This window comes from Hyperoodon ampullatus, assembly GCF_949752795.1.
Source record: "Hyperoodon ampullatus genome assembly, chromosome: 13".
NCBI classification, from domain to species: Eukaryota; Metazoa; Chordata; class Mammalia; order Artiodactyla; family Ziphiidae; genus Hyperoodon; species Hyperoodon ampullatus.
This window is the reverse complement of record NC_136926.1, coordinates 25,791,850-25,815,753: the sequence shown is the minus strand read 5'-3', so window position 1 is coordinate 25,815,753 and position 23,904 is coordinate 25,791,850. Positions and strand designations below refer to the sequence as shown.

Genomic DNA, 23,904 nt, shown 5'->3' with positions numbered 1-23,904 from the left:
CCGAGGAGGTGGGGCGGGGGACACGCTCTGGGCCCCCGTTTTCTGCCCCCGTGCTGGTCACCAGCGCGGGTGGGGGTGTGATACCCCAGTTTCGCCACAGCTGACGCTGGCTCCTCAGCAGAGGCCAATGTACTTGAGGTTGTTCTGGATGATGACGTCGGTCACGGCGTCAAACACGAACTGGATGTTACTGGTGTCGGTGGCACAGGTGAAGTGGGAATAGATCTCCTTGGTCTCCTTGTTGCGGTTCAGGTCCTCGAACTGCCGCTGGATGTAGACGGCGGCCTCCTCGTAGGTGTTCTGGCCGCTGTACTCGGGGAAGCACACGGTGAGTGGGATGCGCCGGATCTTCTGCGCCAGCAGGTCCTTCTTGTTGAGGAAGAGGATGAGGGAGGTGCTGACGAACCAGTTGTTGTTGCAGATGGAGTCAAAGAGGCGCAGGCTCTCCGCCATCCGGCTCTGGGGGGGAGGGGGGGCGGTCAGCACAGCCCGGCCCTGCTAGGCCCAAGAGCACCCTCCCCGCCGGGCGCCAGCTGGCCCTGTGCCCTCCGACCCCGCTGGCCCCCTCTGGCCCCCGTGGTCGCTGACAGCACGTGGCTTCGGGGCTGCCAGTTGGGGCCCCGCGCCTGCACGGGCAAGCCCCCCCTCCCATGGGGGCACTGTCGCCGCATCCCCCGCAGGCAACACGTGGGCAGCCTCCCCGGCAGTCAGCTCTGCCTGCTGGGGTTTGGCTGGCCCCGTGCCTCCATCCTGCCAGGCGGGGCATCAGTCCTCACTGGAGTCCGCAAGGGGGAGGCCTGTGTTCACGAAAGCAAGGATGCAGGGCAGAGCTGGGCAGGCCTGGCCCCTGCCGGCAGTGTGGTCACTCAAGGCCACACAGAGGATCCTGTGGCCGCCCCGCCCCCACCAGCACAGAGGACGCGAGGACGGCGGCCAGGAGGCACCGTGACCACAGAGTGTGGCCCTGGCCCTCTCCACCTCCTCTTGAGGACTGTGACCCTGCTGTGGAGCCTCTGGGTTTTCAAGGAACCCAGGGCCCTCGTCTGACTCCCACACACAACTGACCGTCCTACTTCTAAAGGGACTCCTGCTGCTGGTGAAAGCTGCCCCGTGTTTGAAAGTAAGATGAATGAGATGAGCGTCCCAAGTGTGGGGCCAGTGTAGATCGGAGGCATCGGATTTAAGGACTTTTCTGACGTTGTGGGAACAACAGGGAAGCTGCAGCTTGTGCTGATGGGTGGACACGGGTACTGGTCTGCTCCACCCTCACACCTTCCTATCCCCATTCTGCAGATAAAGAAACTGAGGCCTGGAGAGGCAGGAAATGTGCTCTAAGTCCCACGGCTGGGAGCTCTAGGCTTGCTGCTCCTCCAAGGTGGACGGGCAGTGCTGCTGGCCCCAGGGTGGCGGTGCCCGGGGGAGGCCCCACAAAGCCCTGCTCTCCCACAGACCCTGCCTTCTCTGAGATACACGGTCTGACAGCATCAGTGCTGAGAAGGAACCCCCCCACCCCCACCACAACGTAGACATTGCCTCAAGGTCCTGCACTCCACCTGGGAGGGCCCGTTTCCAAAACCCATCCTGTGCCTTCTTTAGAACAAGCTCAGGAATAACAGAAGCTCTGAAAGTGAGTAGTCTCAGGTCTTGGGTGTGTGTGGGGTGGGGTAAGCCTTCTGCAGAGAGAAACAGGATGCAGGACCCCCAGGTGTGCCTGGAGGAGCGGATGATGTTCCACATGCAGTTAAGTGGTGGTCCAGGAATGTTACATTCTACTGGGTAGTAATTAGCGCTTATGGATTCCTGGAAGCTGCGTGGTAGGGACCAGCAGAGCTGTCATCTCATGGGAATGTCATAATCAGGCGCTGTGCTTCTGACCCCAGATTTCACATCAGATAAATAATAGATGTGGCCATTAGCATGTATTCATTAATCCACTGAGCAGACACTTACTGAGCAGGCTCTGAGGGCCGCCAGCAGGTCCCAGATCTCGTGCCAGTGACGGGGCCCCAGAGATGAGAGGCCAGTGGCCAGACCAGGCCAGGCCCTGGGTGTGGAGTGGCATTCAAGGGTGGGTAGGCAAGTGTGGAGTGGGGCCAGGCAGGGCTGCTGGGATGAGCATCTGCACAGGGCCTGGACCTGCCTCCCTGGACCCTGCTAGGTCACTGGGGGTGAGAGCCGGGTGCCTCCCGCATCCAGGCCAGCTGCTCCTGCTGAAACAGTGCACGTGTGCCGAGAGGGGTTGGTCCTCCAGGGCATGTGTGCGTGGGAAGAGCTCAGCTGCCATGTCCTGCGTGGAGCAGGCCCCAGGGCCCTGACAGGTTGCGTCTGCCCTTCCTGCTCAGCGCACCCCAGGCTGACTTCAGACCCCAGGGGCCGGCCCCTCTACCCCACAGACGTCCCTCCGAGCCTCGCCAGGCAACAGAGGGCAGAGGAGGCTGGCAGGACGGGCACTGTTGTGCGGCCTGAGCAGGACAGACAGACGCCCCTCGTGTCCGGCCCTTGCCCACACCTGGGGCTCCTCTTGCTCTCCAGGCAGGTGGGGCTCAGGTTTCCCTGTTCCCTCCCTCTCCCTTGGGACAAACTGTGGAGACCCACACGGGCCATCCTTTAGGCAGGCAGCGCTCAGGGAGCCCGTGGGAGCCACTGACTGGCCAGGCTGGACAAACACAGGAGCCTGGGAGCTCCACCTGCCCTCCCCCAAAGCCGCTGGGTGAGCACCGTGAAGGGGGCACTGTGCCCCAGGACCCACCACACAGAGGTCCCTCAGCCAGGAGAGGAGACAGCCCAGAAGGCACTGGGCGGGGGCAGGGGGAGCTGGAGCCCCTTGGTGCTACCACCTCTGCTGTGCAGGCTCCTGGAGCCGGAGCAGGAGCCCGAGCATGGGCGTGCGGGCCGAGCAGCATGCTGACACCTGAATCACAGATCACTGAGAAAGGAACGTGCTGTTTTGAGCTGTAACTCTGGAAACCGTGAGAAGCACGCACAAGAGTGTGCGTACGGGAGGAAGGCGCACCGGGCAGGGCCTCCCCCAGGGCCTCCTCCCTGTTTGGCTCACCCTCCATGGCCTCACCCCCAACTCCTCTTCCCAGCCCCGCACCCTGGCGCCCCCTCCTGCCGCACACGTCTGGGGTGCTCTGGCACCAGGATGGAATCCCAGTCCCTCGGTCTGCGTTCAGGGCCTCCCTGGTCCTGAGGGTGTGCTCAGCCTGGGGGCCAGCTGTGGCCCCATTCTCCCCGATGCCTCCCTGGCACCCGGTTCTGACTCTACCCACTTGGTGCTGTGGGTCACAGGGTTGGGCCCCGTCCTCGTGTGGTCCACTGGGCCCTGGGGTGAAAGAAGCTGGGACAGCTTTGGAGTCACCGGACTCTGCCCATCATGCCTTGTCTTGCCATGACTTCCACCAGCCTGACACAGACATCCTCTTGCTGCAAGCCGGGGAGGCCACCCACCTCACACAGGGGATGGGGCCCTGGATAGGTGACTCCCAGGGCTGGGTGAGGACCCCGTGTCTGCACCAACCCCAGCGCTCCCCCAGCAGGAGGCCCTCCGCGCCCTCAGCTCTGCAGCTGCTCCTCCCAGGAGAAAATACCCCACGACTGCTCGCCTGCGATGCCACCCAGGGCTCTGGGGCCCACCCAGCTCTCTCCAGGAGCTGCTCACAGTGAGAAACATCGTGTACAGAGATGACACGGAGCAGATGATTCCCGTCAGAGGCCTGGGCAGCGGTGGCGATCCCATGCTCGGGAAGGGGCAGGAACCAGTGATTTGTAACAGCGCACGTCAGACCCTGGGAGGCAGCTGGACAGTCCGCAGGGTGGCGCACAAGTCATTTCTCAACCATCTGCAGAGAAAGCTCCTGCTTGGACACTTCCGAATATACTCAACCTCACCGAACAGACTGGACTTTCCCCAGAGGGCTGCAGCTGGTGACCCCCCTCTAAGGGGCTTCCAGCTTGCTGGTCGGAGACTGGAATCTTTGCTAAGTGCCGAGCTCAGTGGTGGAGGCCTTTACCCTGAGCACAACTGCCATGCGACAGCACCCGTGGTGGCCTGGACCAGACCGGCTCCTGGAACATCCTGAGGAGGCTGGGGGCTGGGGCGCAAAGGGGAGCCTCGGCCCTGGTCCCCCATGAAGGCTCCCCTGAGTCACGAAAAGGCAGGTGTCCCTGTTATGGGTACAGATTTGCGGCCTGGGGTTCGCTCTCACCACCAGGGCTCGCTGCACCTTGGACAAGTCCTTTCTCCTCTCCCGGCCTCAGTGTCCTCATCTGTAAAATGGGGACGATCACGGCACCCAGCACCAGGACTGCTGCGGGAGCAACACAGTGTTGGTTTGAGAGGAACCAGGTTTGCTGGGCCTCGGCCTGTGGCTGCCTTCCCAGCAGATGCTCTGCATGCCACTCACTGCTGGCGCCCTGGCACTGGGGTGTCCTCATCTCCTCTTGTCCAAGACCTGCCTCCCTCCCCACCGGCACAGAGCCTCTGTGGGAGGTGGGATGAAGAGGGAGGGGGCTGGACTCTGCAGACCCGGCCCAGCTGCCATCCAGAGCCCCCAGAGCCACCAGCACCTCCCTCCAGGCTGCTGGCTCCCAGCTCCACCTGGTTCCTCTGCTCTGGGGGCTCCGTAACTGCTCAGCCTGGAGACCCAATGGCTGCCCAGACCCTGTGACACACACTCAGCCCCTCGCTCACTGTTGCAGGGGCACAGGACAGCACCAAGTGCCAGGAGAGCACCCATTTCCTTGATTTAATAGGCCAAGAGGGCTGCTTTTGGCTTCCTCGCGGGCTGGCTGGGGGACACTGGCCCCAAAAGTGGACACCCAAGTCCAGCCCTGCACTCTACAAAAGGGGAGCACGGGTCCCCCAACAGGCAAGGGGGCCACCCAAACACCGCCTGCTCGGCTTGCCCTGGGCACAGCAGAGGCTCCAGTCCCAGACCTCATAAAGTGCTGGTGATGTCAAGGTTTCAGCCCTTCTCAGAACCGGCCCAAACCCCGGGGCCCGGGAGACCTGGAAACCCCAGCCTGCTGGCAGGCCAATAACCTTCACTGCTAGGCCCGCATCCCCCGCCCCTCCTCAGCCTCTGTGGGCAGAGGCGCTCCAGGTGCCCTTCTAGGTGTGAGAAGGACGGAGGAGAGGTGAGCTTGTGGAGTGGCCAACGAGGGTCAGAACCCCTGCTCTGCCAGCCGTCAGCTCTTGTTTGTTCTGAGCCTCAGTTCCCCCGCCTGTAAAGCACGGTCTGTTAGGGATCCTGCTCACGAGGCTGGGGGCTAAAACATGACACTTCTGGAAAGCTGAGTCTCCATGCCGGGCACCAGTGACCAGAGCGGCCATCACGGCATGACTCAGAGATAAAAGGGGAGGTGGCCTGGATCAGGGGGCCCTGTGAGGCTAGGATGAGGCAACGGGAAGTCAGCCACGGCCAAGGCCTGGGGCTGCAGCGGGCAGCCGGCAGGGGGAAGAGGATGCAGCGCAGCTGTGCCTTGGCTCTGGCTCTGCTGCTTGGGGCTCAGAGCCCAGGGAGGCTCTGTCCCGCCCTGGGACTCAGGTTTCTCGTCCCTAACACGAGTTCTCAGTTCCGTTTCGGTTTGGGAAGCCCAGGTCTGCCTGTTGTAGGAGCGCCTGGAGTGTTTGTTCTTGGGAACTGTGAATTTAGCTTTTCACGCTGGAAGCAGAGCTAGGAGGCTGGGCTGCGGACATGAATGAGCTCCATTCACCATGATGGTGCCAGCCCTGAGGCTCAGCCACCAGGCCCGGCCCGGGCAACGGTGCCAGGCTCCAGGGGCGCCGAGGGCGGGACTGGGCAGTGAGGCCTCCTGGCAGCACCCTGGCTGCATGGGCCAAGAGGGAGGGTCCAGCTGGGGCTGGATATCGAGCTGGCACCTTCATAAAGTAACAGCCAAGCCTCTGCTCCCTCTGTGGTGGCATGGCTCGAGGGGCGCGGAGGCGCGGCTGACCTAGCGAGCGGCACGTCCCAGCGGGCAGTCTGGGGTCCGTCCTCTGTGCGGCGCTGACTGCCCTCCCCGCCTCCACTGCCCGGGAGGCAGGTGAGGCCCGGAACCCTGTGCTCTGGGCCTGGTGGGTGGGAGGAGCCCCCGAGACCTCCCTGGCCCACCCTGAGTCCTGCCGGGGAGCCGGGCTTGGACATCCCCAGCCTTCTCCAGCGGAGAGAGGGCGAGTGGGCCCCACCGTCACACCCAGGTCACGAGGTCCTGGCAGGTGCACAGGGGTGGGGGTGGAGGGGCCTGTGTTAGATGCACCTGCAACTGTGGAAAGGTGTGAAGACAGGATTGTGCCTCCAGAGTAAAACCCCTCCAAGGATGGCACTGGTCGCTCAGGGAAATAGCTTATTCTTTGTCACCAAAGAAGTGGGGGACTGGTCTTTGGGGGTGAGAGAGGGGTGTCTTTATCTTCATGCAAACCTGCAGAGAAGTCTAGTGCGGCCTGGGGGTGCTCAGGGGGCCCTGCTGGGAGGTGCCTTGGGCTCCGCGGGGAAGAGGCCGGGCTCAGCCCGCAGGCTGCCTGGTGGCTTGAAGCCCTGAGCTCCCCTACTCGTCCACCGAGGGTCCTTATCCTTCCGGAGCTTATTTCCCTTTTGCGGCTCCAGCTTGTCTCGGGTCGTGGGGGTGGCTCAGGGGAGCAAGGCCCTGGCTTGCGTCTACCCTTAGGCTGTGGGGTACAGGCAAGAGGGCTCCCCGGGAACAGGGTGGGGTGGCAAGAAGCAGAGCAACAACCCCAGACTGAGCTGGAGGCCTCGGGCAGTGAGGCAGCATGGCCACGCTGTCCTGGCAGGAGCCCAGTGCGGAGCCGGTGCAGGAGATGACTCAGACCCACTCACGCCCGCAGGGATGGGAATGGGACGCTCGGGCCTCCCCAGGCAGCCCTGGCTCCCCACTGTCGCCAGAATCTGCGTTTCTCCACACCCCCACCCCCGCCCCCAGTATCTTGTCCCTCACTGGAAGTGTTTGCAGGAGGGCAGGGCCTGTGTGCTTGACTCACCCAGGCCTGGATGGAGTCACTACAGCCCCGTGCAGACAAGAGAGCAGATGTGGTGGTGGTCCAGCGCCCACAGGGAGATGCAGGCGAGAAGGCCTGAGAGCTGCCCTCTGCGCTGGCCAGCGCAGGAGTGGGGCAGCCCCTCGGGCCCTTCCCAACACTGAGAGTCTGTGACAGCAGCTGCCACCCAGGGCAGCTGCTCCCCTCCCTTGGTTGAGCTTATACTCAGACACTCAGCATGCAGTTTCCATGGCAACTGGGGAGGAAGCCTCCACCCTCTGCCTCGCACAGCAACACAGACGGAAGGCAGAAGACGCTCCATCTTTGAGCTGGGCCAGGTGTCCCTCTCCACAGGGGCATGCAGGCCCAGCCCTGGCTGGCTGGCCAGACCACACTGTCCATCACTGTCTACTTGTTGGGAGTGGGGGAGGGCCTCCGGGTGTTGAGGGTATCTCACTCTCCCTGGTGGGCGGGGCAGTGGGCAGGGAAGAGGGGAGGTCCTTCTGGTACCTGCTCCTGCCTGCAGTGCCCTGGGTGGGTGGGACTCCCAGTGGGAGGGGTGGGGTAGGATTGTTACCAAAGGATGGTGCCTTGCCCTCGACAGCTGCCCCTGGAGGCTCTGGGCCTTGCTCCTCCTCTGTGTGGAGGCTGCTGTGATGTCCAGAGGCCCAGCTCTCTGCTCCTCTCAGAGCAGTGGCTGTGAGGGCTTCTCCCCACATCCCCATTTATGGATGTGGGAATGGGGGCTGTGAGGGCCAGCCTGGCCTGCCCAGGCCCCTCTGCCCCAAGGAGAGCTTCCGACGGCCACAGCCGCCCCTTGGTCCTGCCATCCCCATCCGGCTCCTGGCCTCAGGCAACGGGGAGGTGCCTGGGGACAGAGTTGGATGACCGGGGTCAGGTCCAGACCAACCTGGTTAGTGCTCCCCACTTCTTCCTCCCACAAGCCTAAGTGCTGGCCGCGCCAGACTGGAGAATTGTATTAATGAGGCTAATGGATCAATGAGCCCCTGACTGTCCCCGGGGCTCATCTGCACGGGCGGCACAGAGTGGGTGGTGCTGCAGCCTGTGCGGGGACAACAGGGCGAGCTGGCGGTGCTGCCGCCCGCGCCCTTCTCTCTCTGGGGTGGGCAGCGTTCCCCCTCGGCTGCCCAGGGTCAGCGCACCCATTCCCCAAGTCTGGGCCCTCGAGCCCACAGAGCCACACTGCCCCTGTACCCTGTGGGCCCTCGGGAGACCCAGGCCAAGATCGACTGGCACGGCCCTGCCACACAGGCAGCTCACTCCCCGTGCCCCTCCCACCGCCGCCCTCCCCTCCACCAGGCACAGCCACGGCACTTCTCGGCACCCCTTCCCCTTCCAGTCCCTCAGTGTGTTCCTACCCCACCCTCTTGTGTCCCTGGGACCTCAGAGGCCTCCCAGTGAAGGCCCTGATCCCCTGCTCTGACCCTTGGCACCAGACGCCCACTCAAACCAGCCCCACCCCCCATCTTCTGTCTGACCCCCTTTCTCCCTGGCTCACTTCAGCTTTAGGGCTCCCTGGGTGATGTGAGTGGGACAGGCTGAAAGGGGTGGGGGCCTGGGTGAGGAGCCCTGAGGCAGTCCCACCCCAAGCCCCCATGGCTGCCTCGGTTGGCCTTGGACTTGACCTCACCCAAGAGTCTCGGGTCCTGCCAACCAGGAGATGGCAGTTATTCTGGGCTGTCGTGAAGTGAGTCACAGTAGAAACGTGGTCGACAGGCAGTGACAGGAAGCTGGAGGCCCAGCATCCCTACCACTGACACCGGCGTCCGAGATCCAAGCCCGGCCTCTCCCGGCACCTTTCCCTGGACATCAAGCAGTCACTCTCGGAAACACAGAGAGAAGCAAGGGGCAGTCCTGGCTTAAGAGAACTGAGGCCCTAGGGGCGGACACACGTGCACTGACCACCCAGTGCCAAGCCAGCAAGCTGGGGCAGGTGGCACGGAGGGAGGGCACTGTCTGGCTGCCTCTGCCAGGGGAGGCAGTACCCAGGAGTGGGCATGACCCCCCCACAGAGGCCAGGGTCCCGGAGTCGGGCCATGGGCTCTACCTGCATCTGTCCAGTTGACGGCACCTCCAGCCACACCTGGAATCTCCTTCCCACCTCTCCCTGCCTCTGCTCCGTGTCTCTGCAACCTGGGGTCACTTCACTGCCCTGTGCATAGCCCTCCAGCAGCTCCCATCCCAGCGGGGTGACCCGGCACCTTCTGCCTGGCCCCAACTCATCCCCGCATGGGGCCTTCACCAGGCTGTCCTCCCCTGGGTCCCGGCGGAAGGGTGAGCTCTCAAGGCTGTCCCTGAGCCTCCCTGAAGTAGCCGGTCACCAGCTGGAATCCTTCTGTTGATTTGCTGTGGCTTTGAGCACCACCACCCGGTCTGTGGGGGCTGCTCTCTCCAGCACCCGGCAGGGTGAGTGGTCTGCTGGCCGCAGGGCCACGGCAGGCAGGGCTGGATGGTGCGGGATGTAGGTGGTCGGCAAGGCAGCCGTGTGCAGGGGCTACAGTGAGAGGACGCCGGGCGCCGCGTGTCCTGCCTGTCCAGGTGGTCGGACCTGGCCACTGGGGAGGGGCCCGCCCGTGCCCCCAGCCTCCCCTCCCCCCCACCAGGACCCTGACACTTGGCAGGACTGGGCCTCCCCCGCTCCCCGGAGCAGGCTCCGTGCCGTCCTGGCCCTTCGCTGGCAGTGGCCTGTGTCCCTTCTCGCCTCAGCGCCGTCGTGAAGCAAAACGAAGGGAAAAAGGGTTTATAGGCAGGTGCCCTTCTGGCTTTAAAACCATCAGGAACCCCCTGACCTGCCGGGGACGAAGGCTCGGGGTTCATCTTCCTCCCCCAAACCCCGGGGTTTGTGCGGCAGTCCCAAGACCGACTCCACTGTGTGTCCCCGTCGGTGCCCCGGCTCCTGCTGCCCTGACCCCTGGCCTCCGTGCCACCTGCAAACGGGCAGCCCGAGGCCATGGGAGTCGCGGCCAGAGTGTGGGGATTAGCGAGCAGCACAGAGGGATTAGCACTCGGGGCGGCGCACCTCGCGCCCCACAGTCCTGGTACTCACGGCCCTTGGCCCCCCTCCCCAGGGACGAGAAGGGGGCTCAGCAAAGGGCCACCGCCTCTCCCCTCCCAGGGGGCGGCTTGCTGCAGCCCAGGAGGGGGCAGGAGGAGGCTCAGCCCTGCAGGCCTTGGGCCAGTGACAGATGGGGCTTCACTGGGGTGGGAGTCTGTTCCGACGGGTCCAGAAGTCAGAGGCACCGTTTGTCTGTCCCCTGCCCCCCATCGAGTGACAACTGTGACGCTCGTAGTAACAGCGCCGGCCAGGCCTGCCACTTCAAACAGTAGGGCTGTTTAAACAAGATAACAGGCTGCAGGGAAGCTGTGCTCGGGCCCTAATGGCCTGAAACCCATCCTGAACCTGCCAGAAACAGCGGAAGCTCAGCCTTGGGCCACCTCGCCTGACGCCACTTGTCCCCGCCCCATGCTCAGCACCCACCTTCTCCAGGCAGCCTGTTTGCTGGTCCCCAGACTCCCAAAGTATATGGCTCAGAGGGGGCTAGGGTGACCCAGAGTAGTAGCAAGTGTGGCAGCCCGTCTGGGGGGCTTAGAGGTTTGTGTGCAGGGTCTGTGACAGCACCTGAGGCCCAGCCTCTTTCCCCTGCCCTCGTCCTCCCACCCGGACATCTGCCCCCAGAGAGGAAGGACCACGCCCTGGGCCCCACCGTTTCCCCACAGTGCCCGGCACGGGGCTGGCACCGGGGTGCCTCGGGACGAGTGTGCTCCACCGAGCCCTCCGCTTCCACTGACACAGCCATACTGGCCTCGGCGTGTTGCGAGTCCTCAGGAGCCAGACAGCCCAGATGGACCACAGGTGGCCACATGATGACCCTGGGGCCACACAGGCAGGTCACTGCCCCACCCCAGCACCAAAACACGCTCGTGCCCTAGCTGGGGGCTTTGCCCACCTGACCGAGCTGTCCCCTGGGAGTCTGTGTGGCCAGCCAGCCCCTGCACCCCAAACACACATGATTCTTCTGCCCTCTGTTCTCACTGAGCCTCAGAATCAATGACCGACAGGATCTCAGAGCCAGAAAAGACCATTCCTGATTCCACAGGTGTCAAGAAGAGCCCCAGGCTGGTGTGATGAGGGCAGTGGGCATCTCATAACTTTGGATGGGGGGGACTGAGTTAGAATTGACTCCCAGATTCCCAAGGCCACACTTGGAGCACTTGCTCTGCAAGGCCTGGAGCTCCTGTGTCCTGCTCCCAGCTCCCTATGTCATGCCCAGGCCCAGGGAGGAAGGGTGGCAGCCTAGGATGAGGTCTGGGTCCCACCTGCTCTCACCTCATCCGCCCACCTCCCCCCACCCCCAACCGCTACCGCCCCCAGGGAGGATGCCTCTTCCAAAGCCCCGGTCCTTTCAGTCCTTTTCAGCTTCAGCTGAAATGAGAACTGCTTTCTATTTGTTTTTGTGTTAAATCTTGCTGGCTTGATCCAAGCCCCACTGCTGTCAGTCACTGATGGGAAATTAGCAAACAGCATGATGCAGGTGCGTGCAGGCCTGGCCCGGCTTGCAGACCATCACTGCCACCATGGGAGGGAACGGCAGTGCAAACAGCCCCTCCTGGGACCAGATTGAGGATCCCCTGGGCCCCAACACCCTTGCCTAACACTGTTCAGCAAGATGGAGCTTCTGCACCCCTGGGCACAGCCCTGGGCCACCCCTCCTGGAGGAAAGGCTGGAGAGCCATGGGCAGCAGGTGGCCAGTTCCTGCAGGGACATGAGAAGCTGGGGACAGGGTGGGGGTGGGGTGGGTAGACATCTCAGTGGGGAACCTCTGCTTGTGGCCAAACAAGATGGATTTCAGAAATGCTCATCCTTAGGAAGTAATATTTGGGCCACTGCTGCCCTAACCCTGGCTTCTCCATCAGCAGGGGGTTGGGGCTGGGCAAGGGCAGGGTCTTAGCTCCATTGAGAAACTGATCAAAGTGACAGAGCCTCTCCCAGGAAGGAGGCCTACATGTGCTGGTGCAGCCATACAATCGGGACGAGGTTTAGGGAATTCCGAAGGACCCTGGGACCACAGCAGGGCCCTCGAGCCTGGGAACACTGCTCCTGCCTGTGGGGGCAGCTGGCGCTTTATCCTGCCCCGGATGCTGTCACTGTGGCTGACATACCCCACACCCTGCTAGGTGCTCGGTGGCTGGCCAGCACGGTCCAAGCCTCTCAGCCCCCTTTTCAGGTGAGGCGGGGGATGAAGAAGCTGGGTGGGGCCCTGTTTCTGGTTCCCAAGCCCTTGTCTTCGTGTCACTGCCTCTTGAGTGGGTCCTCGAAACCTCACCCCCCTCCAGCTGTGACCACCTGTATCACCCCCAGGGCTGGGCCAGCCCATCCCCCCAGACTGGCAGTATGGCAGGAGACACCGGGCCACAGGGTCACAGCAGCTGTGCCTGGGGACAGAGCACTGGGCAGGAGCAGGAACAAGGTTCGGGGGAAGGGCGTGCCAGAGGCCGGCTGGTCAGCGGGTCATGGCTGTGGTCTCACTGAATCCAGGCTGGAGTCACATGCAGTGTCTCCTTCCGTGTCCTCCACAACCATTGGGGACAGTAGGTCTCCCACCCCCATGGGCTCCTTGCTGTCCAGAGAAGAGATCTCCTGCCCTCCCTGGGTCCCACACCACTGCAGCAGGGGCTGGGATGCCCCGGGAGGAACATGTGCTGTGTCAGGGCTGGTGGTGCCCAACGCCAGGTCCCCTGGTCAGCTGCGCTACAGAAGGCCAGCCTGCTAGGTCTGGGCATCAGAGGAGAGCGTAGTGACAGTTCTGCCCAGCGCCTCCTCTGTCCTGATTCAGTGTGGTCTCTGGCCTTGGTGATGCCGCATCCTGATGCCCCAGGCTGTGCTGGGGGTGGGACTTGGCACCGGGACCTCGCCCAGGTGGCCCAGCTCTCCGTGGCTCCCCAAAACCCCTCGGTCCTGAGAGGCACTTGCAGCCTGGCCCTGGGAAGCCTGAGCGGGAATGGGGAGTGGGGGGCTGGGTGGTTGTCTCTTGTGAGAAGAAAAGGAAATGGCAGGAGGGCACTGTGTTCCCTGCAGGCCTGTGCGATTCCCACAGCCTTCCCAGCCACCAAACCAGGCAGGGTGGCCCAGGCCACAGGGGAGGCCACGGGGCTGACCAGGGTCTAAGCTCCACTCCTGGGCATCCCCCTCCATCAGAGCGCCAGCCCCAGAGTCCCAGGCCCTGCGGGAACCAAGCACAGGCACCTGGCAGATGTCAAAACTGCATCCTGTCCTTGAGCTGTGGATCTGTCGTCTGGCTTTGCAGACAAGGGAGCCACGACTGGACCAGCTTGTCCGGCTGAGGACACACAGGACTGGGGCTGCATGTGGCTGGCCCCCTCTCGCCTCCTGAGGTCCTGTCTTTGGGCAGATGAGGCTGAAAGAGGAGCCGAGGGGGCGTCCCTGGAGCCAGCAGGCAGTAAACAAAGGGCCCAGGTGGGAAGCCGCCCAAGAACTACAGGTTGCCCCAGTCAGCTGTTCCAGACTGTTCTTTCCCCAGCGGCTGGTAGTTGGCTACAGAGCTGGTTTCCTGGAGCCTGAGACATAGGCCCAGAGGCTATGGCTTCTGGGGAACGTGGAGCTGGGCCATGTGGCTTGGAGGCTCTGGACCTCTTCAGCCAGGATGCTGTCAGCCTTCCCAGGGTCACTGAAGGCCCGAAAAGGTGTGTGGGGCTGTGATCTGGGGCTGGCCTCAGCAGAAACCTCAGGACCTAAGGCCCAGGGCCTCTGGGTGACTGTGGTTTTATTCATGAAATTAGAGCAAATACATGAGCTGAGGAGACACCAACTAGGGGTGATGAAGACAGGGTCAGGGTGAGCTGTGGCCCAGGTGCCCGAGCCAGCCTGAGTTCGGTCTCTGGATCTGAGGACATGTGTCCAGTGGGGAGCCACATGCAGGGAACAGGGCCACCTTCTGCTCCATCCGGGGGGCCCCCCTCAGAGGACCATGCCCCCTTGCCCTAGATGACTGCATTCAGATCTACCAAAACACTAGACTGTCAGAGCCAGAGGGGCCCGGTGCGGGGCGGTCCCCGAGTTCTGTTAGCACAGAAGCCTTTCTCAGTGTTGTTCAGGGCCAGTTGTCTGTGCTGGTTACCGAGGGTCCCCCAGTGGTCTCAAGCAGCTCCCTGGAGCCTGTTCTTGCTAAGTGGAGAAGTTGTTTTTCAGTTCTCAGATTATAGAAATCCCTTAAAACAATAATAATCTGCATCTTAAAACCCCTCTGGGTTCTGATGTGTGCGTAAGGAGTGGGGCTAATGCACTCAGGAAATTAATTAACCCGCTGGCCTGGGCGCTGAGCGGGATGCGGGCTGGGGAGGTCCCTCTGCCCTGAAGCTCCTGGTAAGTGCAGGATACAGATGTTCCGCGGGGTGCAGGGACACTGAGAAGAGCAGATCACCTGGCAGGGAGGATGTGCGCAGACGTGGCAGCTGCAGAGGCCCTGACGAGCCCTGGCAGCAACGTTTACCCCAGGCGGTGCTGGGGGTGGGACTTGGCACCCGGGACCTCGCCCAGCTGGCCCAGCTCTCCATGGCCACCCCAAACCCCTCGGTCCTGCCTCTGTGGGCCGCCCCCACAGGCCCCACGACCCAGGCTGGATGCGCAAGGTCGAGCCCAGATTACCATCGCTACCTTCATCCCAATCCATCCAGGCCCTGCTCCTGATGTCTGCTCCCTTCTCCCCTGCAAGGCGGTCTCTGGGGCAGGAGGCCCCCTGGGGTTCTCTGGACCCAGAGAGCTGCTGCACTGGGGTGCCTCGGGGCCAGCCACAGCCAGCATGGGGCCAGCGAATGTGGGTACTGGGGGAGCCACTCCGGTCTCCAGGGGTTGCTCAATGCGGTCCCCATGTGACCTCAGGGGAGGAAAGGCCACAGTCGCCTCTGTCCCTCACTGCTTCCTGAACAAGCCCCATGGGGCCTGTCCTCAGGCGGGGACCCCGGGAGGCCCGGCCAGAGCAGACTCACATGTGAGTCGAACATGCTGACAGAGACATGGCAGAACCACCCGGCTCCAGGCTGCTCCCCTATGCAGAGGCTTGATTCTCGTGAATCTGCCCGGGGAGAGCATGGAGCCATCTGGCAAATGACCATTCGCAAGCGGGACAAACGTGAACAGAAAAGACAGGTGTGGTCACAGGGCCAGAGCAGGGAGGCGCTGAGGGGTCACAGAGGAGGCTGACAGCTCTTTAAAAGGACGCAGACAGTGAACACTGTAATTCACCGATGAATGAGCCTGACGGGCAGGCCCTTCCAGCCAGGGTTCGGGGGTCACCGGCTGCAGGAGGCTGGTGAATGTTTAACATCTGGCTGGGGTGGGGGCCAGCTGTAGAGGCTGCCAATTTCCATGGTGTCATTACTCTCACCTGGCTGATTTTAAGCTACCAACATGATGTCAAACAGCTCACAAACTTCTTAAAAACGGAAAAATTGGCACTTGTGAGCTGGTGCTGGCCAGCCACTGCCCTCCAGTGGATGGGTGTGCAGCGCAGGTGGGGGCCAGCGCTGCCCACACAGCGCCAATGGCACCCGCCTCCTCCCTCCCAGGGCTGGTCCGCGACCTGGCAAGAGGCTGACCCCAACCCGTCTATGGGGGAAGGACCGCAGCCTCAGATCCGAGGGACACGTGGACACCCCCATGCAGATTCCACCAGGGCATGTGGCAAAGGCTGTCGTGTGGGAGAGGTGGAGCATGGAGGGGGTGGGGTGGGGGCACGTCCCACCTGCTCCACTGTGTCCAGTGACAGCCTGTGCCTGGGGTAGGGGGGCGCTCTAGTGACGTGGCAGGAGGTGGCCACCATGGAGGGGCGGGCACAAAAGGATCCCAGGGTGAGGAGTGGGGCTGGAGGGAGGCCACACTGAGCGGCAGGTGGCCTGCCTGTCCTTCCGTCCTTCTGTCTGGCTGACCTCTGATGGAGGACCTATTCTGGGCACGAGCTGAGCACAAAGGGAGGAGGAAGCAGGAGCCCTCGGGAATGCTCAGTGTGACAGGGCAGGGAGAACGGAGGAAGTTGCCGTAGAGAGGTGCCTCGTGCTCAGCTGCCCTGGGAGCAGGGGAGGGCCGGCTGCGGATGCTGCCTCTCCACCCGCCCTCCCCCTCCCCCACGCGAGGCCCAGGGCCCACAGAGGGGAGGACCACATGGCCTCAGCCCCCTTAGGGCCGAGACAAGGGCCAGGCAGTGGAGCGAGGAACCCGGCTAGTGCCAGGGCCAGAGGAGCCTGCACAGAGGTGGGCACTGTTCACAAGGGCCGGCAGTGGCTCTGGGCCACCAACGATCCGGCTGTGAGTGCACACCTGGCCCCCTCGAGCCGCCACACATCTCCAACGCTTGGGAGGGGTAACAGGCCACAGAGAAAAAGGGCTGGGCCGAGCTTGGAGGGGGACGCCAGCAGGGGGAGCGCTCGGGGCCAGCTGAGCCCTGTGCTCGCTGCACCCGTTGTTGAGAGGCACCATGGTGGCCCTGCCAGGGGCCTGGCCCTCTAGCTGCCTTTGCCTCCTGGCTCTGGTCCAGGAGGCCTCTGCTGTCCCAGGGGCAGCATGTTGCAGAGGTCAAAGGTGCATGTGGCCCTGGCACATCACGAGACCAGAAGGAGCTGTTGGGGAGACCAGTGCCTGGTGGGGGAGGCTGGTGGCCTCTGGCGGGTCAACGGCACGCTTCTCTGGCTCTGTCCCAAGTCCCCACAGCACGGTTCCTAGAACTATGTCCTCCACCGGGTCGGGAGCAGGAGGCAGAGTGGGGACCTGCTCTGCTGGAGCTCCCTGTGGTCCCGCCACTGACGGGGTGGGGGCTGCTGGGCCAGTGCCAACCCTGATGGCCACTCAAGTCCCCCGAACCCTGCTCAATGCCCCCACCCTGGGACTCATGATGAGTGATCTCTGGGCCTCAGTGTCCTCATCTGCAAAGCTGGCTGGTTAAGGGCACTAAAGGGTATGTCAGGTCCCTTCCTAATCTAAGCTGGGTATCATCCACCTCTTGCATCTCCCACTTGTAACCACGTCCTTTCCACAAATGCCACCCCCTCTGTCACCAGCAGGTGACGGTCAGTTTCGCCGCAGACCCAGGCAGCACCATTTTGTGACACAGTGCCGTTCATCGTGTCACTGAAACATGCTCCCTTTTTGGGCTGAATGACAAAGCACACTATTTGTAGGACAGCCTGGAGCAGCCCCCCTCCTCGGGCACACTGCACACACACGTTAAGGCCTGCGGCTGCACACCCAGCAGGTGCACAGCAGGTATATAGCAGGCACGCAGCAGGTATACAACAGGCGCACGGCAGGCCTGCTGACAGCTTCACCAGGAAAGGGCAGCGAGCGAGCTGCTGAGGGTGCTCCCGTGAGAACACTGACACCTCACAGCTGCCTTGTCCTCCCCTTCTGAAGGACCCCCCACCATGCAGAGGCCACGGGTCCATCAGCAGGTGCGCTGGGCTGAGGCTGGGTGGCAGGCTGACAGCAGGGTGCTGGGGTCCCGCCTGCCAGGTACTAAAGTTGGGGGGCTGGCCTCAGGGGCTGCCGTGTGGGGTGGGCACCCAGGCGGGCCATGGCTGAGTTCCTCATCTTTCTTTACTCTGGGAAGAGGCCACGAGCCAGGCGTAGAAGGAAGTGGCTCCCCAAAGGGTGGGCGGGGCAGGGCGGCCTGCCTTGGCCCCAGGCAGCAGGTGTGGCTCGGAGAGGGCCCATGGCTGCGTGAGCTCGGACTGTGACCTGTCCTCCCACCTGTGATGGGGACCCTGGGCATGGCTGCCGTCCCACAGGACCCACCAGGTGATGTGTGACTGGGCTGTGCTCTGGACTCCTGGGCCGCCTGGACAGCCCCGCATGGGGACAGTGAAGGCCCCCTGGTGTCTGCAGGACTGCACGGGGGGGACAGGCCCCAGGCAGGCCAAGGACCCATTAAATCCTCCTGGGACGAGGGCCCGGAATCATCACCAAGGCTGAGCACAGCTTCTGGGATCTGCTGGTTGGCATGGTCCACAGACGCCTGGAATCTGCCCCCTGCCCAGGGGCTGCCCTGCACGTGCCGCAGCCCTCCATGCCCTCTGCGCCCAGCGGTCTTGACGTCACCCTTGGCAACGCGCTGACGCAGAGGCCAGCGGGCAAGTGGGGGTGGGGCAGGGACTCCTCTACCAGGTGCAGGGAGTGGCGGGGGTGGGGTGGGAGGAAGCCGCAGGTGCTGAGCGGGGAGGAGCTCCGAGGAGCCGTGTCCGGAGCCTGGCACCAGGCCCCGGGAGCCACTGGTTTCTCCTGGCCGCCTGGCCTCTGCCAGGGCCCTTGGAAAGGAGAAGACAGGGTGGCAACCCAGTCTCAGCCCCTCCGCAGCGCTCGCCTCCCCCAAGCACGGAGAGGCGGGCTGGGCTCTCCCCAGGTGGCAGCCAGACCACCTTGCGGGCTGGTGGCGGAAGGACTCGTGGCTGGTATTGTCTCTGCTCAGCAGAGTTTGTTCTTAATCGAGACACTGCTGGTAGAGCATGAAAGGTCAGAACCACTTGGAATCCAGTGAATTTCCAGCCTTGCTTGAGTTTCTCATCAAGAATCTCCTTTTCTGGTGAACAACCACCTCCCCAGGCCTGCTGAGTCCAGGTGGTGGGCAGGCAGGGGGTGCGGGCCTGGCTGCTGGCCTCTCCCCTCAGGAAATGCTGTGATGGCCCCAGAGCCTGGCTGCCTTCAGGAGGAGGACGTGCGGGCCTCACAGAGAAACCCCCGCGGGGGCCGCCTGTCCACCCAGTCATCCACATGACCCGGCCAGGCGGCTACTTGCTTGCACACAACGGGGCCACCGAAATGAGCGACGGTGATGGAGTGCTGTGCGGGCACTGGGCGGGGGTGACGCCTGACATGAGACCTGGAGGACAGGGCAAGCAGGCAAGGGATGAGGGGCAGGGGACAGGGTGGCCACGTGCTAAAGGCTGGAGAGCTCGGAGCACGTGGGAGTGAGCTGAGCCTGCGAGGCCAGGGCAGAGAGGAGAGGGGCTGTGGGCCGTGGGGACGGTGGGCAGAGCTGGGAGGGCCTCCGGCAGAAGCCCTGGCCTGGGGTCCGTCTTTGAGGACACTTGGGCCACTTGGGCCGGCAACCCGTCGACAGGCTCAGAGCAGGAAGGGCAGCCAGATGGCTCCATGAAACATGGGACCCACACGGGGACGAGGCTCCCTGCCCCCATGACCTGGCACACCTATGGGCGCAGACACGGCAGGCAGGACGTGCCAGCGGACAGTCTGGGAGCCCGCCCAGCACCGAGGGAGTTCACCACACCCATCCTGGAGATGACAGATGTGGCCCCCAGAGGCCACTGAGCACAGGCCACCACCAGCCTCAGGACACAGCCAAGAACAGGCAAGCACCCGGAGAGCAAGATGGCTGGAGCCCAGGTGGCTGCAGACCTGCCCAGGCACCCCGCTTTGCCTCAGGGCCTGGTCAGCCCCAAGCCCTCTGCCCACGGTGATGCCTCACCGAGGAGCCTGACCTCGCTCCTCCGCTGCCCAGACCACACGTGGCCCTCAAGTGGGGGCAGGCGGAAGAGGGACAAGACTCTGGGGGACAGTGTTGGAAGCAAGACGGGCTGGCCCACAGTGAGTTGCAGACTGTCCAGGCCCATGCTGCTGGGACACGGCTCCGCCTCCTGTCTCCGTGGCCTCCTACAGCTGCTCACCCTTGTCCACCAGGCTGGGCCTCCGTGCAAACCTAAAGAGTGTTGCATACCCTTCTCTATTTGGAAAGCCAGTCAGGTGCCCAGCACAGTGGCCACTACCTGCAGCCACCTGCAGAGTTCCTGGGGCTGCAGCCCAAAATTAGGACTCCCTGCTGAACCCAACGAATAAAGCCATCACCTGCCTAAAAAGACCGGGTGGGGCTTCCCTGGTGGCGCAGTGGTTGAGAATCTGCCTGCCAATGCAGGGGACACGGGTTCGAGCCCTGGTCTGGGAAGATCCCACATGCCACGGAGCAACTGGGCCCGTGAGCCACAATTACTGAGCCTGCGCATCTGGAGCCTGTGCTCCACAACAAGAGAGGCCGCGATAGTGAGAGGCCTGCGCACCGCAATGAAGAGTGGCCCCCGCTTGCCACAACTAGACAAAGCCCTCGCACAGAAACAAAGACCCAACACAGTCATAAATAAATAAATAAATAAAAATTAAAAAAAATCCCGGGTGTCCCATCCTTGCATCGCCCCATCCCCTGGTCCCCTCATTTCCCAGCATGAAGGATCCCCCTCACGAACATCACTACCCCTTCCCCTGGGTCCCTGCCAGCTTGCCACCTCCCTGAGCCCCTGGCACCCAGCCCAACACCACTTACAGCTCCTTTGCAGACTCCCAGTTTGCCCCCATGACCCCCACCCTCAGGATCAAAGACCTCTTAAGGGCAGATGCCAGGTCTTTGCTCGGTGATCCTGCCTGGCACAGACCCTGTGCTGTGGGGCAGCCCCAGCCACACCCATCCCTATCCGTCTGAGCGGCCTCCACCACCACCGCTCCTGGGTGCCCTGGGAGACTGCAGCGCCCATGCCTGGGCCTCCTGCCTCGGTTGGGCCTGCCCACCCTCTTCTTGCCAGGGGCCTGGCTCCCACCTGCCAGCAGCTCCCCGCAAGCCTCCACTGGCTCAGCACCGGGTCCAGGTTGTCCCTTGGCACCTCTTGCACTGCCCCCACCTCTGGGGTCTCCCTGCCACGTGACTTTGAGCTCCCAGACCACAAGGTGGTTCTCAGCCTGGGAAGAGGGCCTGGAGGAATTACCACCCCGACCCCTGGGGATTAAACCTCAGAAAAGGTTCTTAACCCTGTGGCTGACAGACTCTCAGGACCCGGACGGGGTTGTGGCGCCGAGGTTCCTGGGACGGAGCACGCTGTCCAGCTGGTGGGAGCTGCTGCATTTACTGAACTGCCACACGGACCAACAACTGGACGCCCAGCCTGCGCCATGTCCTGTAGGGCAGCCAGACTCCCTCCTGCCTCCAGGGTCACTCCCTGTGCACCTGGCCACACTCGACCTCACCTGCAGCAAAGCCCCTCGCGGTGCCAGCGTCCCCTCCTCCCCACCCCCAGGTGGCTAACATGCTCTGGGAGCCGAAGAGCAGGCCCTGCTCAGCAGAGAGCTGGCCCTCTGCACCCCGAGAGCGTCAGGCATGGGGTGTATGGTCTGCTCGCAGCACCTAGGTGAGGCCACCTGGGCCCGTGAGCACCATGAGGGCAGTGCTGTCTGCAGCCAGTGAGGGTGGCATAGCACAGAGGGTATCCCTGCCCGGTGGAACCCAGGGTAGGGTTAGAGTGGAGTTGGGGGCCTCCCAGCTGGGGTGGCCACCGAGAGCTGCCCTCCAGGCAGACGTCCTGACGGCAGGCGCTACCCTGAGGTCCTCGCTGGAGCAGCCCTGGCTCCCCTTGGACAGCAGCCACTCCCCTCCCACCCTGGACACAGCCAGGATGCCGCTGGCTCCCGCGTGGCAGCAACGAGCAGAAGAAGAGCCTGGTCACTCACTCACCGTCTGGTTGTCCTCATAGAGCTTCAGGTCGTAGCCACTAAGCTCCACGCAGAAGATGATGGCGGTGACGCCCTCGAAGCAGTGGATCCACTTTTTGCGCTCTGACCTCTGCCCGCCCACGTCCACCATCTTGAAGGTGAGCTCCTTGAAGGTGAACTTGTTCTCCACGATGCCCGTGGTCATGTCCCGGGAGCGCAGGATGTCCTCCACGGTGGGCACGTAGTCGGGCGCGGCGATGCGCTCCAGGTCGTTCAGGTAGTAGGCCGCGTTGTCCTCCAGGTGGTACTCGCTGGAACGGCCGAAGCAGGCCTGCGCCCCGGGGTCGGCCCACAGCCGCCGCATGACACCCAGCAGCTCAGGCGTGATCTCGCCCTTGCTCTCGGCGGGGCCCGTCAGCGCGAACAGCTGCACAGCGTCGTAGGCGCGGTCGGGGTTGTGGAAGTCGATCTTGAGCGCGGCCAGGGCACGGATGATGCGGGTCAGCGAATCAATGGCGTTGTAGATAATGAGCGGCTTGTACTCCTTGCAGGCCTCGAGGTTGAAGCCGCCGCTGTGGATGATCTTCATCTGCTTCACAATGGTGCTCTTGCCCGAGTTGCTGGTGCCCAGAAGGAGCAGCTTGATCTCGCGGCGCTGCCGCTGGCTCTCCGAACGCAGGTGGCGGTCAATTCGCCGGGACCGCCGTGCTGCCTCTTTCTCCTCTGAGCTTTGCCGACATCCCATGGTCTGGCAGCGGCGGGCCCAGACGCGGAGCACGGGATGGGGGGCCTCTCCCGGTGGCCACCAAGAGGGGCAGCTGAGACTCGAGGCAGGTGCGCCCAGTGGATGGGAGCCGGTGCCCTGGAGCGCTCAGCGTGGGTAGGGGGGCGAGGCCATGCCCCACTGCAGCCCTTGCCCCGGAGCCTCCTCTCCAGCTGGCATGGCTCTTGCGCTGTGGGGGGCGGCTGAGCCCTCCCTCAGGGACACTCCACCTCCCAGGGCCACCGCGGGGCCAGATGCGCCGCAGTCATTCCCTGTCCTCCTGACGGTGGGAAGCCGTCTGGTCGCTGGTTGCTGGGGTGATGCTGCCGAGTGTGGCTGGAGGGCTGGCTGCCAGTAAGGATGTTGCGGCCTCTCCCTGCGGTCCCCCTGCCTCGGGCATCCGCCTTCACCTGCCAACAAGAGAACAGCATGAGCCTCCTCCCACCACAGGCTGGGTGGGCAGGGGAGCCCTGGACGGCGGGAAGCGGCCTGGGGAATGATGAATCAGAGCCCTCCCCCGCCCCCCCAGTGGAGCTCAAACCCCAGCAAAACATGCCTGGCCGCCACCCTGCACCCCTCCCGCCGGCCAGCTGGCCTGAAGCCGGCGCTCAAGGAAAGAGTGCCCACAGCTAGGCCAGGACCAGGCCTGAGGGTCTTCAGAGGGGAGAGAGCCCAGCGCCCCGCCACTCTGCCCTGCCCGCCCGGACCCGGCGACCTCACCCTCGCTGAGCCTCAGACCTCAGTCTGGTGGTGGTTAGGATTCCATGTGGTGGTTCCGCACCCTCTCCTGCAGCTGCTGGCGCTGCACCCACATGTTTACCATGGGGTCCCAGACCAGGGTAACTGGGTGCTACCGACTCTTACCGCCTCCCAGGAGTGGGGTCACTCCTGCTCTCTCCAGGGCAGGGGCTCTCAAATGGGCAGGGCAGTGGCCAGGTGTGGGCGGCAGGACAGGCCAGAGCAATGCAAGGGCATCGGGAAACAGCAAGTCCAGGGCAAGGCAGAGGCTCCCTGGTCCCAGGCCAAGCCTTTCAGGTCCCCTGCCCCAGCTGGTCAATAAGGAGCAGCTGTGCTCACACCTGGTGCAGGGCCTCAGCACCAGCTCTCTGCCAGCCCCGTTGACCCGGGAAGTCTGCATGCTCCTCCCAGGGCTCCCCCGACCACCTGCAGCAGCTGGGCTGGGTCCTTCCCACCAGGACATCCCCAAAGCTCAGCCTCTGCCCCTTCCTGGGAGCCCAGGACGGCACCCCCCTCATCCCATCCACACAGCCTCTGTCCCTGCCTGGCAGCCTGCCCCCTGCAGCACCCCCATCTTGCCATGGCCAGCATCCACCCCCTAATGCCCCCGTTCCTCCCACAGCAGGCCCTGGGTGGGAAGGACCCCGAGTCTTGTCCACATCCCCCTACCTGCCCGTCACTCTCCCAGCTGCCTCCATGCCTGCCAGTCCCCACCATCCTGCCCTGGAGCTGATCCCGAGCCCGTTCTCCCCCTGGGCTCCCCGTGCCGCTCGGGGGGACCCTGATGCACCCCACTGCTCTCAGGGTGGTGTCAGCCCAGCTGTGTGGCCGGGCCCATGACCCCCGTCTCAGAGCCTGTCCCTCACTGATCACAGCACACCCAGAGCTGGTTC

General features: G+C 63.6%; 2 protein-coding genes across 2 annotated transcripts in view; one reads left to right on the top strand and one right to left on the bottom strand.

The window, feature by feature from the left end:
- RSPH14 (radial spoke head 14 homolog) overlaps nt 1-23,904 on the top strand; it is a gene marked incomplete at both ends in the record, with an annotated part of 61,432 nt that overhangs the window by 11,380 nt on the left and 26,148 nt on the right. The window lies entirely within an intron of this gene.
- Nucleotides 115-22,255, bottom strand: GNAZ (G protein subunit alpha z; the record flags this gene model as incomplete). The annotated part of the gene is made up of 2 exons (XM_079718086.1): nt 115-459; nt 21,533-22,255. 2 exons carry the CDS (start codon nt 22,253-22,255, stop codon nt 115-117), a joined length of 1,068 nt encoding a protein of 355 aa, XP_079574212.1.